Here is a 14166-nt window from a genome sequence, read left to right as displayed (position 1 = left end):
CGAAGCCGCCTTCCAACTTAAGTTGTTCCACGGCCGTCATATTAATTAGATCAGTATATTAAAAATGAAATTACATATATATATATATATATATATATATATATATATATATATATATATATATATATATATATATATATATATATTTTCCCCCCACAATAAATATTAGCTTTTTTCTCTACACAGTACATGTTTGAACACCTCAATAAATCATACATTTAAACGGAAACAAAACCAAATGGTCACTTTGACACGTGCCGGAAGCTATGCTCATATTTACGCGTTTATAGTAGTAGCTCCGCAAAAAAATATATCCCAAGTCTACTAAACACTTTAAAATTACTAAAAATACTGCATATAAATTTCAGTTATTTAACAACACTTAATCCAATAGTATGAGCAGTAAGTCAACTATTTCTGTTGAAATATGTGCAACTGCTTTAACAATCCTAAGAATTTGTTTCTATATTGCTGCGTTCAAGGGAATTGACTACTGACCACCAGGAGAACTTGAGTTGCTCCAGGCTCTCAACACCTTGCGAGAAGCAAGATTTGAACGGTCTCCTTCGAAACTCCTTCAGATTTCCTTAAGATCATGTTATATATTTGACAAGTCTGCAATGAGGAGCAGTAAAAAGCCATACAAAAACCATCACTTCCCCTGTTTATTGGTAAAATTACACGTTTCTTTCCATCCTTGCTCTTTCCCCGTCGCCCCACACCTCACAGCAGTGGCTGATTGTGCTAGTTGTTAATGCAAAAAAAAAAACAAAAACAAAAAAACCAAGACGCCGGCACTGTGGAAAGCAATCCCCCTCCCTGATATGATGAGTAAAAACAAAGAATCAGAAAAGCAAACAAACAGAAGAAACATGAGAATATCAACCCACAGATGAGACACAGCCAGTGCATTTAATACCATAAATCTTCAGAAAATTAAGACATCAGAGAATCCATCACAATGAAAAAAAAAAGTCAAGATTGGGAAGGAACTGTTATATTAATATAAGTGATTATAAACTGGAACAGTTACATACAATATATTTGTGAGATGATTTTGGTCAAATGAATTTATTCCATGTTACGATTGCGAAATATCACATTTATGCTAAAATGACAATGTTAATAAGGTACATGTTACTGTATATAGCCTGCTAACATAGATGGATGATTGCAAATCCTCAGGTAGTCTATTAAAATCATACTGAAGCTCCCGTGTCAAAGAAAAGCAAGAATAGTGATAACAATAATTCATCTATACACTTCTATCAAGAAGGAAATATTTGCCTGTGCCCGTTTTCCCCTCAAGCCTCATGGTCCGACTTTTCCGGGAACAAGACAGAAGAGGAAAGGAGCACCGCATGCACCTGCAACCCCCCCAGGGACGATGATGGCGATTCGTGTCTGTGTGCGAGGCGGGTCGGGGCTGCAGGACGCCTCCATCTTGTTGCATCTTTTTTTTTTTTCTACATAAATACAGAAATGAAAGCGAGCGTGGCGCCTTGACTAAGCGCCGCCGGTAATGACTTTTTCTTTTCCTCCCTTCCCAAGACATTTGCTCCCCCAAAGTGGCAACAGGTGTCCCATCATCAATAGAGGTTGGGCTAATTTCTGGTCTGTCAGTTGGAACCATCGGGAGGGAGGGGGGGGGGATTCGGGCAGTTTACTGGCCAGTGGTCGATTTGTCAAACAGTTAATTGGACATTTTGGTCTTGACCTGACTGACTTCTGTTTTGAAAGATGGGGAGAGTGTCTGACCAGTCGGACATCAATTGACAGCTGGCTAATATCTGGTCTGGTTGATCGAAGCGGTCGATTGGTTGGATCAGCTTGCTAGTTCCCACCCCCACAGCACTGCCCGCTCCGTCCCTGTGGTGGGGCTTCCTGCAGGTCCACGCCGCCTCTGGCTCGTCCACCACTGCCGGCGCCACCCTGAGGCTCATTTTTCGGAAGCTTCTTGGCTGCAAAAGCAAAGCAGAGCAACACAATGAGCCACAGAACTGTGTACACAAGTTAGTCATCATAACTTTGTCTTTAACCTCTGAGGATGTGTGCTTATGAGAAACACGCAATTTTGCATTCCTCTACGTCTAACCGCTGACATCTGTCGTTCAGAGTGATACACTGCATGAAACGGGCGGTTCAATTTTTAATATATGCTGTCAAGCAGATTATAAGCCATAATTTTAAAAAACATAACCACCACTTTCAAAACTAGTTTAGAAGAGATCCTCATGAACCTTTAAGCCGAGTGCACCACTGACCTTCCTACTACGCAGACAGCACCACTGCACCCACGGCTTATGGAGCTGTGCGGCTTATGCATGAACAAGATCTATTTTTCTTCTTAAATTTAGTGGGTGTGGCTAAGACGCCAAAACTTACGGCATGTTTATCATCCACGTTACAACAAAACATTCATGTTTTACAAAGTTGTTAAGTCAGTCATTGTCATTCCGTGCCAGTAGGGGAATGATTGGTGGAGGGGTTATGGGCTGGGGGCAGAACTTTGGACGCCTTGCTTCAAAATCCCAGCTAAATCCTCATGGTATGCATTTTGACAATTCACGAAACAGTGACTTTATTTTCATATACCACTAGATGGCACTGTTTGTTGTATAATGTAAACTATTTCAATAAAAATCTCACATTTTTTTAACACCAAGAGCGCCACCTACTGAGCGCTTCTTAAATTTAGTGGGTGTGGTTCTGGAATTTACGGTATGTTTATCATTCATGTTACAACAAAACATTAATGTTTTACAAAGCATTAATGACAAAGACAGTCTACTGTAATTTCATAATAAAATGATGGATGATAATTTATAGCGACATCAGAAAAGGGCTAAGGTGGAGGCTGTAATCTTTATAGCTGTCAACCAGAAAAAACTAATGACTAGTAAATGTTGCAAGTATAATTGAATTCTTACTTAGTTGAACAGAAATAATGAATTTTTATGTTATCTCAGCTGTGTTATTCATTTCAATTATCCCGGTTTCTAGATTAATATTTGTTGCTATTTTTTTTTTTTTGCAAATAAAGGTTATCAACCAATGAGTGAAGTACTTCTCTCTACTTGTTTTGACCGTATCTCCTCACGCAGCCTTCTCACCAAGATTATTTTCACCCATTCTTGTTGAGTCACTCAGTCAGTTGCTTAGTTTTGCAGAAGTAAATCATTCATTTCTTCAGGGACAGCAAAACGTGTTAGGAAACACTCACCTATCGCCATAAAAATCTCATTGACATTCATAGCAGTCTTGGCTGAAGTCTCCATGAAGAGCAAACTGTTGTCGTCTGCATAAGCTTGTGCTTCCTGCAGCAAACACAGCATGTTTGTACCGTCAATATGGACAATGCCTTAACATGCACTCATGCGTGGAGGAATTCTTTTTCTTCATCCAAGTGAGGGAACTGTTACCTGAAAATCTACTGCTCTCTTGTTTGCCAGATCGGCTTTGTTGCCTGCGAGGGCGATGACGATGTTTGGACTGGCTTGTCGCTGGAGCTCCTTCACCCAGTTCTTTGCACGTGTGAAAGTATCCTAACAAGAAAAACAACACATTTTCACTTGGCAGTTTTACACATGACATGAGGCCGAGGCAGCCAAAGGAGCAAAGTCATCATGAATCAACAAATGATCAACTCTAACCAGAGGACAAGGGTCAGGAAATAAAAGAGGAGAAGCGGACCGGCCACACTCACTGTGTTTGTGATGTCATAGACCACAATGGCGGCCTGGGCTCCTCGGTAGTACATGGGAGCCAAGCTGTGATACCGCTCCTGTCCTGCGGTGTCCCAGATCTCAAACTTTACTGTTGTGTCATCCAAACATACCGTCTGTGTGAGGAAGGCAGCTGGAGAAAACAGGGATTGATTTAATTGCAAAGAGCTTTGCTTCCGTACACTGCAGGGTTTTAACACAAGATAATAGTTGGGAGGGAAAAGGCAAATGTAAAACCTTTGGCATGATAAACATAAAAGACAGATTCATTGTAATGTGTAGCCGTACAGTTTCACAGTTTCTTTCAGCCCGACTGAAGTGTTGCATCATCACCTTATTTATGTTGCCTGAATTATTCAGATCACTTTACAACAGCAATCATCTTCTGAAGGGAGAATGCAGTCCCTTGTGGCTTCTCAACTCCAGTGTGTGGGACTTATAAGAAAAGACCCTAAGTGACGGTATTGCAGGCTATTTGCTTGGGGGTCCTGTGGTCCTGTGTGAACTGCAATGGACGCCCAGTTTTTCTCAGCAGGACGCCCTATATGTCCAATTATTAGCGTTAGTGCCTGTACAATGCCAGAATCATAGAGTCATCACACTGGTTTCCATGAAAAGGGTGTTTCCACCCGGTTATTTCGCTGAAAATTAAACCATCACAGATTCACAGCTGACGCAACGGTATGTTTATCTTGCATAAATATATGAAAAATATATAAATAAATGAAAAATATATTAATATATGAAGAAGATAAACAAAACTGTAGACACAATAGCTCGTAGTAATAGAAAGAATCATCATAAAAATATGCAGTTTGTTAAATTGATCAGGGTCAGTCAAGAAAAACAACTGACCAGGAGACCCCTGCATCTGACAGTGTTATTGTGGCAGCAGCTACTGAGTTCATCTCTGTGATTGTTTCTGATTTGACTCAGATGTTTATTCGTATTTACAAAGTCATTTTTGTATAAATATATATGTTTACAGCTTCTTTTTTACAAAGCAAGTTGTTGCCAGGAGGAGAGTAGGGTTATGGGCTGGGAGCAGGGCGTTGGACACATTGTTCCAAAATCCTAGCTAAAAACTCTTGGTATTATGACAATTCATGAAACAGTGTCCTTATTTTCACAAACCACTAGATGGCACTGTTTGTAGTATGTTAGGATTTGACCAATTATTTCACTAAAACCCCACATTTTGTAGCACCAAGAGCACCGCCTACTGAGCTATGAAAAGTACAACACTGTTTCATTCAGTCTCCTCAACCCATCACCCTCAGATTTACCTCTTCCACAGTCAAAATGTCAGAGTCTATTATTTGTCTACCTTTTACCTGTTGCGAGGCAGATATATTTTAAAACACAAGATCACTGTATCTAACCGGAAAAACAAAGAGCAAAAATTACGAAAGAATCACACCCTGTCTCTTCTCAAAACTTCTAGGCAGCAAGATCACTATCACTTGTCACATCCACTTCCCAGAGGTCAACTTGTCTCATGCGAAAAACACATACATATGACAAGCTTTGCTTTAATACCTGAGCAGATGCATCAACGATCAAGAAAAGTCACAAATCTAGTGGACATGCTTACTCAGCCCACCAGTCACATGACCACGGGCACAGTGTTCTCACATTCTTAAAAGCTTTGTAATCTTTGACCAGGCGGCAGCTGACTCAAGGTTCTCCAGGAATGAAAATGCTGACTGGATTTGAGTCAACGGTAAGTGGAGGCCAAGAGCATCCTGTTCACACATCCTGACGCCATGGAGCTCATCAGTAACTTCTGCGAGTCAGAGGGAAACTCCGCAAAAATCATGAAGGAATGGGGCACATAGTACTATGTAGAGTTGTTGCTACAGTGGTGATGGAAACTCAGTTCCGCCTGAAAATCACTGTTTGTGCTGACGATGCTCAAAAGAAACATCTGCTGATTTGGCGCCTCACTCGAAAAGTGTTCATATTTGAGGATATTATGAGTGAACCGTTTGTCAGATCAGTCTGTGCTGATCACAGTGCATATATAAAATATTAACAGCAAGTGAACCACTCTATGCCATTCAACAGGATCAGACTTCACTGAGGATTGAACTGAATTCTACATTTTGTTTGTATAACATGACTTAGAAAGTGTCGGACTAATTATTGCATTGTTTCGTTAAACGTGAATAATCTTTACTCACATCAGTCAGATATTCGCAGACAGTGATGAACGATGCCAACAATAATCACGTCAATGTTTCATGAGCCACAAAAAAAAGTGGGAAGGTTGATGTGAACTCCAGTTATTTCTCATCTGTTTCTACAGAACATCCCTATTGCTAACACCATTCCAGTAAAAACGGCGGTCATAAATGTTCCAAGCCTTTTCATCTGTACTCTAGATCAGCGAAAATAACAACAACAAAAAAAAAGTTGCAGGCAAATCCCATCTCAAGGCAGGGAAACAGGTTCATCAGCTCTGACGCCAGTCTCGTCCAGACCTGTCTGTCTCACTCAGATTCATCAGAGAAAAGATGTTATTGCAACAGAAATAATTCTGCAGGTGAAGCACGTGTGATTTGTTCGATAAGATTAAAAACTGCCCTCCATAAAATTTCAAAACAAATCACAGGTGTGTGCATGTGACCAATACGGGACAAATACATCTTGGCCAACCCACTGCAGACTGTGGGGTCCAAGCATTTTTAAGCAGTCATTTAACACTTACTAGTCACCATCAGAGGAGCCACATCTTGCTCATTTACATGGCTCTTAAAATGACACCTTATTGCTCACCACATCAATCCCACATCAGACTGGAAGTCCAGCGGAAGTCTAGTGAAGTGGTTGCGTGGGTGTGGTTTCACCGGTAATTTTGGCAGTAACTTGAAAAAACAACCTCACTGACATTGAAGAATCATGAAGGGCTCCTACAAAATGGATGGAAAATGAAGCCTAAAAAGGACGACAGAAATGTGCACTGACCTCCAATGGTGCTCTCTTGGTACTCGTGGAACTGGCCTTTGACAAAGCGCAGAACCAAGCTGGACTTGCCCACTGCAGACTCTCCCAGCAGCACCAACTTAAACTGGCAGATCTTGTTGCTTGCAGCTGTGCCATTGGTCCGAGCCGGGCCGCCTCTCCCTGCCATGCTGACTTGGAATAGGTGTGATATTGAAGGAGAACGTGGAAGTGATTCCAAACACCAGGAAGGCGGGGAGAGGGGAAGCCGTTCAGGTGAGGTAGGTAGACGAGCCGGAAGAGGAGACCTCACCAAGGGGAACTGAAAACACAACAGACACCGCAAGTTAAACTCTCTTCCGGTTCGAATTAAATATCACAAAATTCTGCAGCAATCCTTCAATCTTCACCTCAAAAACCACAGTCATGCATTGACGTAAAGTAATTAAAGACAACATAATGCTCACTCACACATGGCACTTCATGACACTTGAAAGACTCTGGCGTTCAAATGAATCATCAAACTCAAGACGTCAGAGTTGCCTTAAACGCATTTTGGTACATGAGGAATAACAAAACCATTTTAATTGCAACACTTGTGACATGGAGGCTAGAAATTAAACTTGACCAACAAAGGAACTAACTTAAAGATTGGAGGCGCCAGAGTGGAGAAGACCCGCACAATACACACCTCCACTCTTGTGTATGCACCTCCAGGTAAATGGTGCGGTTCATGTAGTTTGAAATGTTCTTGAAATCAACGTTAACTTATATGGTGAGCAAAAAGACTGTAGAACAAGAGCTGTTGGTTACAACATTGACACCAGCAGTGAATGGTGATGTCAACATTGGTGGCAACATACACTAATGTGTTTTCTTCTGTGAAAGAAGTAGACTGAAGCAGAGAGAAGTCAACCTGGAACCAAACCTACGAAATTACAGCCATGAAAAGCACAGAAAATGTGTAAAAAAAAAAAATTATATATCACATCACTGAACTATATGTGTAAAAAATATGTAAAAAAAACAATAAGTAAATTCCAAGTCTCGTGACGCTTTGAGAACTGTTTATTTTTTTTTCATTTTCTGATCATTTTGTTATTTAATTGAATATTTGTGGTTCTATTTTTTTTTATGTCAACATTTTTTTTCATCGCCACAGTATTAAAAATGGTTTAGAGTATCTAATATATTTGATGGCAAGTTTGCAATTCTAGTATTGAGACAACAACCCCAGGTGATTTCTGTTGGTCTTGTTTGAGTCGCACCTCGGCAGGTGTGTTTTTTGGCAGGCTGTGATCAGACTTCAATACAGTCATTGGATAGCTGAGTAAAGAGACGGTGTGTAAATGCTATTTGGTCGCACATATTGTTTATTGAAATCCCAAAATGATGTGGCCCTGCAGCAATCATGAGGTAGCTTCTTTTAGAACCAACAGTTACATTTAATGCATTTGTGTCGTTTCACTTCCACGCCAACAAGCACTTTTTCTAAGATCAACAGTACAACAAATTTTGGGGAGTAACAGCAACAAAAGCAAACTGGAAAGTCGGATTTAGTCAAGAATCCTAAATTAGATTGATTTCTGGGGAAATTGCTATCTTAAAATTAAGGACTTTTTTTTCAAGTTTTGAGTTATCAAGTAAAAACTGGAGAAAAAAATAATCTATTCCTGGAGTGGATGTAACAACGCATTTCCTCAGCAAAAAGGCACAAGGCTGGTTGGCAAATCACATTACAGATGGCCGACGTGCACAGGGGTTGGTCAGCTTCTGCTTGTCTTAAGGACAGGAACCAACTCAGCTCAGAGCAGGAAACAAAGATTGCAGAAGAGCAATGACTGTTGAGCACAGAGTAAAAACCACTTGACACATGCAAATATCTTAAAGTTGACCGCTTTGACAAGTGGACAAAATTAGATAATCCCAACAGATTCACTTGATACTTGACTTGAGTGGCATCTATTGATTTCTGTTATTAAATAAAATAATTCTTAGAGATATTAAGCTACTTGAGGTCAAAAAGTTACTATTACAAGAATGAGCAAAACATGAAGCTGAAAACTTCAAGCTTATGGTCTGCAAGGATTACTTTCCTTTCTCTCTGCAAACTGAGCCACATTAATCCCCCGCATGTGACAGGAGATCATGGCAGAATCCAGAAAATATTCACAAGTGCCATACTTCCCTTTGGCATTAACCAGATTTCAAATAAAAGGTAGTTCAGTTCCACTGGCACAATCTTGACAGACCACAGCAGGAAACACAGTTACAGCAAGCATTTATAAGTAACAATCCAAGGGTCTATTTCTATGTTTTGCTGTGCAGATAACAAGCCTCCAAACCCTTCCTAATGACGCCATTTCTAAAGTACTAAATCCACAGAAAAAAAATTGTCTGGCAGAAGCAACGAGATGAGGTAAGGTGATCATCACCGTACACTACAGATCCACAAACCCTTCAGAAAATACAGCCTGCACTGTAATAACCTGCATCCTTAGGCCCAGAAGAATTTCTAAAATCAAGCACTTGTTAAACACCTTGTTGACAACACGTTTGGAAGTATGGATGATACAAACAGCAATTAGATAAGTACTTTTTTGACATAGACAAAATTGGGGAGGGAAATGGCCTTTTAACTGCAAAAATAAACATCAATTTACAGATACACTGACCTCCTCCCTCAGATCATATCTGATGCCATCTCCCAAGACTGAGATGAACTTACCCTCCACTGGCACATAACTAGAGGGATTGGAAACAAATACACTGTTACAGCCTGTTTTTATTCTACAACCTGCGTTTCAGCTCAAAGGACTGTGCAGTAGAAAGACACCAACTGTGTTCTTCATTTGCGAAGGTTGTGCATGTGTGAATGAAGAGGAATCACTGTTGCACAAAACTTCGGCTTCCGGAGTTTTACAATCCATTACATCACAGGAAAACTCCATCCCACTGCATTGGGAATCATTTAGAGAGGTTTTTTTTCCCCCAAGCCAACCATGCACCATGTTGTTGGTGTTGATATCATTTTAATATCCTTCAGCAGTTACGCAACCATAACGTTAACAATTGATAAAATGAACTCTTAGATGGCACTGCTAAGTTTGATTGAATCATGTCACAAAGTAAAGAGATTAAACTGATCTAAACCAAAGTACAGAATGAGTTGCACGTTACTGGATTTATTCTTGCAGCTTCAGCTGTTGGGAGTTTTGTATAATTCTTAATTTTTAAAACACTTGACTATGGTGCAGCTGTGGAGGGTTTAATAGTTTGTTTTTCACTTCAACTATGTGGTCCAAAAAACAGTTATGATAAGAGAGGTTCTGTAGTGAAAGGGATTATAGCTGCATACAGCCATCACTACATATGATGAAAATGCTGTATGAAATTTAAATTAAATGGATGACTGAGAGCATGAAATGAACCTGAACGTACATCTAAGAGCACCACCAAACTCAATGTGAATTAGGTCAATAACTATGACCACAACTTGTACATACTGTGTGTTTATCCAAGCTGAGACACACAAAACAACAAGGTTCTGGCTCGTTTTTAACACTTTGATGAAGATCGCAGCCACAGCAGCTCCGCTTTTCTTGATAGCACGACGTGTGCATGATGTCAAATGCGTCAAGTTCAGTTCTCGCACATGAACTGTGACAGGTACAAGCATGTTGGCACGTCTGAAAAGAAAAGTCAGTGAAAGGAAGCTGCAGCTGACTGTGCTGCAATCCGCAGCCTGTTCTAAGAAAGAAAGGGCTGCATACATCTGCCCAAGACGAAAGCTTTGATGGGCATTCCTAATGGGCTTCACAGACCTTCACCAGGGAAGTGGGTCAGGGAGAGAGGGAGTGGGACAGAGAGGGGAGAAGGAGGCGCAGACAAGAGCGAGAGCTTGTGAAATATTCATCGTAGCCTCTTGTATGAGCTTCTGGGGTTATCCCGAGTTCTCTTTTTCACAAGTGACGCACGTTGTTTTAAAAATGTGCTTCGGCAATTTAAGAGAGAGATCAATTTGTCTCTGCTGTACGAACAGTGTGAGCATCTTGTCTGCCCCAGACATTGCAGTCAGTTTACATGGGAATCTGATGACATAACTTAGGAAACGCAGACAGGAAACTCATCAGCAGAGCCAGTAGGAAATATCACGCACTTCCTTTTCGAGTGACTTCTAAGGAACAAGCTTGGTGACCAAAACCAAAACGCATCGTTGCATAAAACAAAGTTTGGACCGAGATCCTGATTCCACAGAAACTATTCGATTTTCCTATTGACAGTGGCCAAAGAAAGCAGGACACCATGTGGTCATAAAGGTATGGTCAGAATCAGTGAGCATCTATGACAACTTCATTCTGAAGTGAGACACTTTTGCACTACAACACCTGATCAGTTGTAACAAAGCAAGATGAATCCACCAGGGATTTGCAGTCTGAGGCCATCCATGACTCTATCTGTGATTTAGTAAGTAAATTCCCCTTTTCTGTTCATCCTGCTGTGGAAAAATCCCAATATATCAGCAGTTCAGGTACAACTTAAAGAGCACCTACAGTTATTGAATGTCCCTTAACTCATTTCCCCAATAGGAATTTGAACTTAAGGTTTTTCACAGCGCAACTACAAACCATAATAAATAGGCAATGAGCAGAAATGGCAGACCTCAAGAAGTAGACAATGGCTGTTCACCTGGTGAGTGAGCATTTAGTTCCTTTATGATCACAACTGAATGTTTAAAGGTCTCGTCATCACTCTGAGAGTTCAATGTCCAGATATCATAAACTTGACAAGGGCAGAAACAGTCTACAGAGATTATAGAAAAAAACACATTTCCTTGGGGACACTATAACTAACATAGTGAGAGAAAAAAACACTTGTTCATAATTTTTTTTCCTGTATAACTCTTTCAAAAATGGTGATCCAAGCACCACATTCTGCTCATATTTTGCTCAATACTGGTCAATAAAACTGAACCATGATGTTACATGACAGCAGTTCTGACAAAATACGGCTACACTTTAAAGTGTATTGGCTTCACATTCAACTACTTCAAGTACTTTTGAATGCAGTACTAATAATCAGACAAATGAGAGTAACAGTTTCAGGCAACATTAATAGACACTACCCTGCCAGTTCGTGCATGTTGTTTCACGCCTTTATCAAAAGTGAAAGTACAAAATCTACATGCTTGAAGTGAAAATGAAGTTGAAGAAGATAACTTGAGCATTTACACAATGAACTGTGTCAATTACAGCCATAGTCATAGTTACGTTCCATCAAATACGCACAATATCAGCAGTACAATTGTGTATATTGCTGAGTGAATATAGTTCCTATTTTGGTAGAAGAGTCTACTGTTTAAAGGCCAACGCAGCTTTCAAGGAAACTGCATCATTATTAATATTTAACGCAGTTCAAAGTCTTGAGCTGCTGCTTTGTTCGGGAAATAAATGCAATCGCTGTGTTTCGTACGAGCAACTGGTGCACTTCTAGATGTCACATGGAAAAGGGAACGTAAAAGTGATAGCAAGCAGGTTGATTAACATGACAATAAATTTAAAAGCTGCTACACCAAGATGATAGAAACATATTTCGTGGCGTAACTGTTGTCTTGATACGTGCGTGTGTGGTGTGATTTACCAGAACACGGTTTGTCTTGAGGCAAAACTCCTGGCGTTAGCAACGTTAGCAGCTGTAGCGAAGTGTCGACAACGTCATTAGATTAACAACTTCGCGGCCCCAGCAGGTCAGCGGTTGAAAACGTGAGAAACTACAGTTGTTTGGCCGGTGGTCAACTTTGCTGCTAGTATATCAAGATGACACGCTTCTAATCTTCATATTCGAATGTGTTTTGACGCCGTGAAGAAAGTCGAAACGGCTCGATGCAGCCCTCCCTGATGGACGTTCAAAGCCACTTGACCGTCCGGTGAGAAAAAGAATAAATAAGTGACACAGATGCTCTTGACATCGCTATTTAGAAGCAACGCCAGAGTGTTGCTGCATGTTCTCTTATCTAAAATACGGTTCTGAATAGGACTCACTGTTGTTTTTCTTCTCTCGCTGCTCTCATCGGCTGTCTCCTTATTCTTCTTGGGCTCCGGCCTTCCTTTCCGGTTAGCTGTTTTCCGGGAACCGCCCACTTTTGCGTCACATATCGCATGACCAATCATAACCCGAGTATGAATCTCACGCGTTGGCATCGTTATATTCATTAAAAGGTATTTATTTTTTTACATATTAATTATAGAATTCACATTTACTGGCGTGCACATAGATTATGCGTTTGTTTGCTTTCAGTTTCATTTGTGGTTGTAGAAAAATAAACATTTCCGGAATGAAAGCAGAAATACACAGAAACGCGTGTAAAATGGAAATGATATTAAAAAAAAGTCTCCGACATAACTAGTTTTTTTTATTTTATTATTTTCAAATTGGTGTTCTCGTTTTATTTTTATTTTTGAAAAAAATAATGAACACTAACGTTGTAGTCATCATAATTCGTCTTTTTGGTGGTTTCATGACAAATCAGATCAAGCTACAAAAATGTCATGAAAACAGGCTTTTGCCATCATAGCTTTCCCATCAACTTATTCAAATAGAAATGTATTTGCCAACAAATCAATACATTTTTATTTAATTAAATGCTAGTTCGTGGTTGTCTCGTTCTGTTGCGTATTGCATATATTGCTTGTTTTTTTTTTTTTTTTTTCCCCATAGTATTTTTTCTGTAATTCAGGGAAAAACAGAATCTTAGATTATTGAAACACATTTGTACAGAAGAGTATAGGGCCAGTGAAGAAAAAAATAATAATTGGCAGAATTCTGACTGTTGTCTTAATCTCAGAATTCTGACTTTAAAGTGAGAATTCTGACTTTAATGTCAGAATTCTGAGGGGGAAAAAAGAGAATTCTGAGAAAAAAGTAGGAATTAAAGTGAGATTTCTGAAAAAAAAGTGAGACTACTCACTTTAAAGTCAGAAAAGTCAATTTTTTTTCTTCACGGGCCCTAATCCTCTTCAGTACACTTGAGTATCACATGCTTTTAATATAAATATTTATGTATTCCCGAAAGATGTGTAACATTGATTGAGAAACACATTTTACTCTGAGAGCTTTTGAGACGTACATTATGAACATGGAATTAAATTTAATAAACTAACCTATGCAATTTTACAAATATTCAGTATAGATTCAGACAGAGGTGAAAAAATGTAAAAGATTTCAACCTCTCGAGGTCCAGTGACAAAAGTGGAGAGGAATACATCTTTCACTCGAGATCATCGATGCATCTACATATTTGTCACCATCTTGCCTTATAATTGTCCTGCAATAACGACAGATGGCCACTGGATGGTGGCAATTGTATGCATTCAATTTTCCCATCCATAACTAATGAATTCTTCTGTTAAATTCATGCAAACACAATTGTTTTGTTTGTGTCAAACAGATGAGTCCCAGAGATTGAGACCCATGTTTAGTGAGTACAGGAAACTGATCC

General features: G+C 39.7%; 1 protein-coding gene across 1 annotated transcript; it reads right to left on the bottom strand.

The window, feature by feature from the left end:
* Window positions 1-748: 748 nt before the first annotated feature.
* Window positions 749-12830, bottom strand: rab5c (RAB5C, member RAS oncogene family). The gene is made up of 6 exons (XM_053850791.1): window positions 12710-12830; window positions 6693-6990; window positions 3707-3858; window positions 3423-3545; window positions 3224-3317; window positions 749-1961 (listed from the first exon to the last, which is right to left on the bottom strand). The coding sequence occupies exons 2-6, from the start codon at window positions 6856-6858 to the stop codon at window positions 1834-1836; spliced, it is 663 nt and encodes a 220-aa protein (XP_053706766.1). The 5' UTR covers window positions 6859-6990; window positions 12710-12830; the 3' UTR covers window positions 749-1833.
* Window positions 12831-14166: the final 1336 nt, after the last annotated feature.

Source organism: Synchiropus splendidus, chromosome 19 (assembly GCF_027744825.2).
Source record: "Synchiropus splendidus isolate RoL2022-P1 chromosome 19, RoL_Sspl_1.0, whole genome shotgun sequence".
Taxonomy (NCBI): Eukaryota; Metazoa; Chordata; class Actinopteri; order Syngnathiformes; family Callionymidae; genus Synchiropus; species Synchiropus splendidus.
This window is presented reverse-complemented; position numbering and strand designations above follow the sequence as displayed.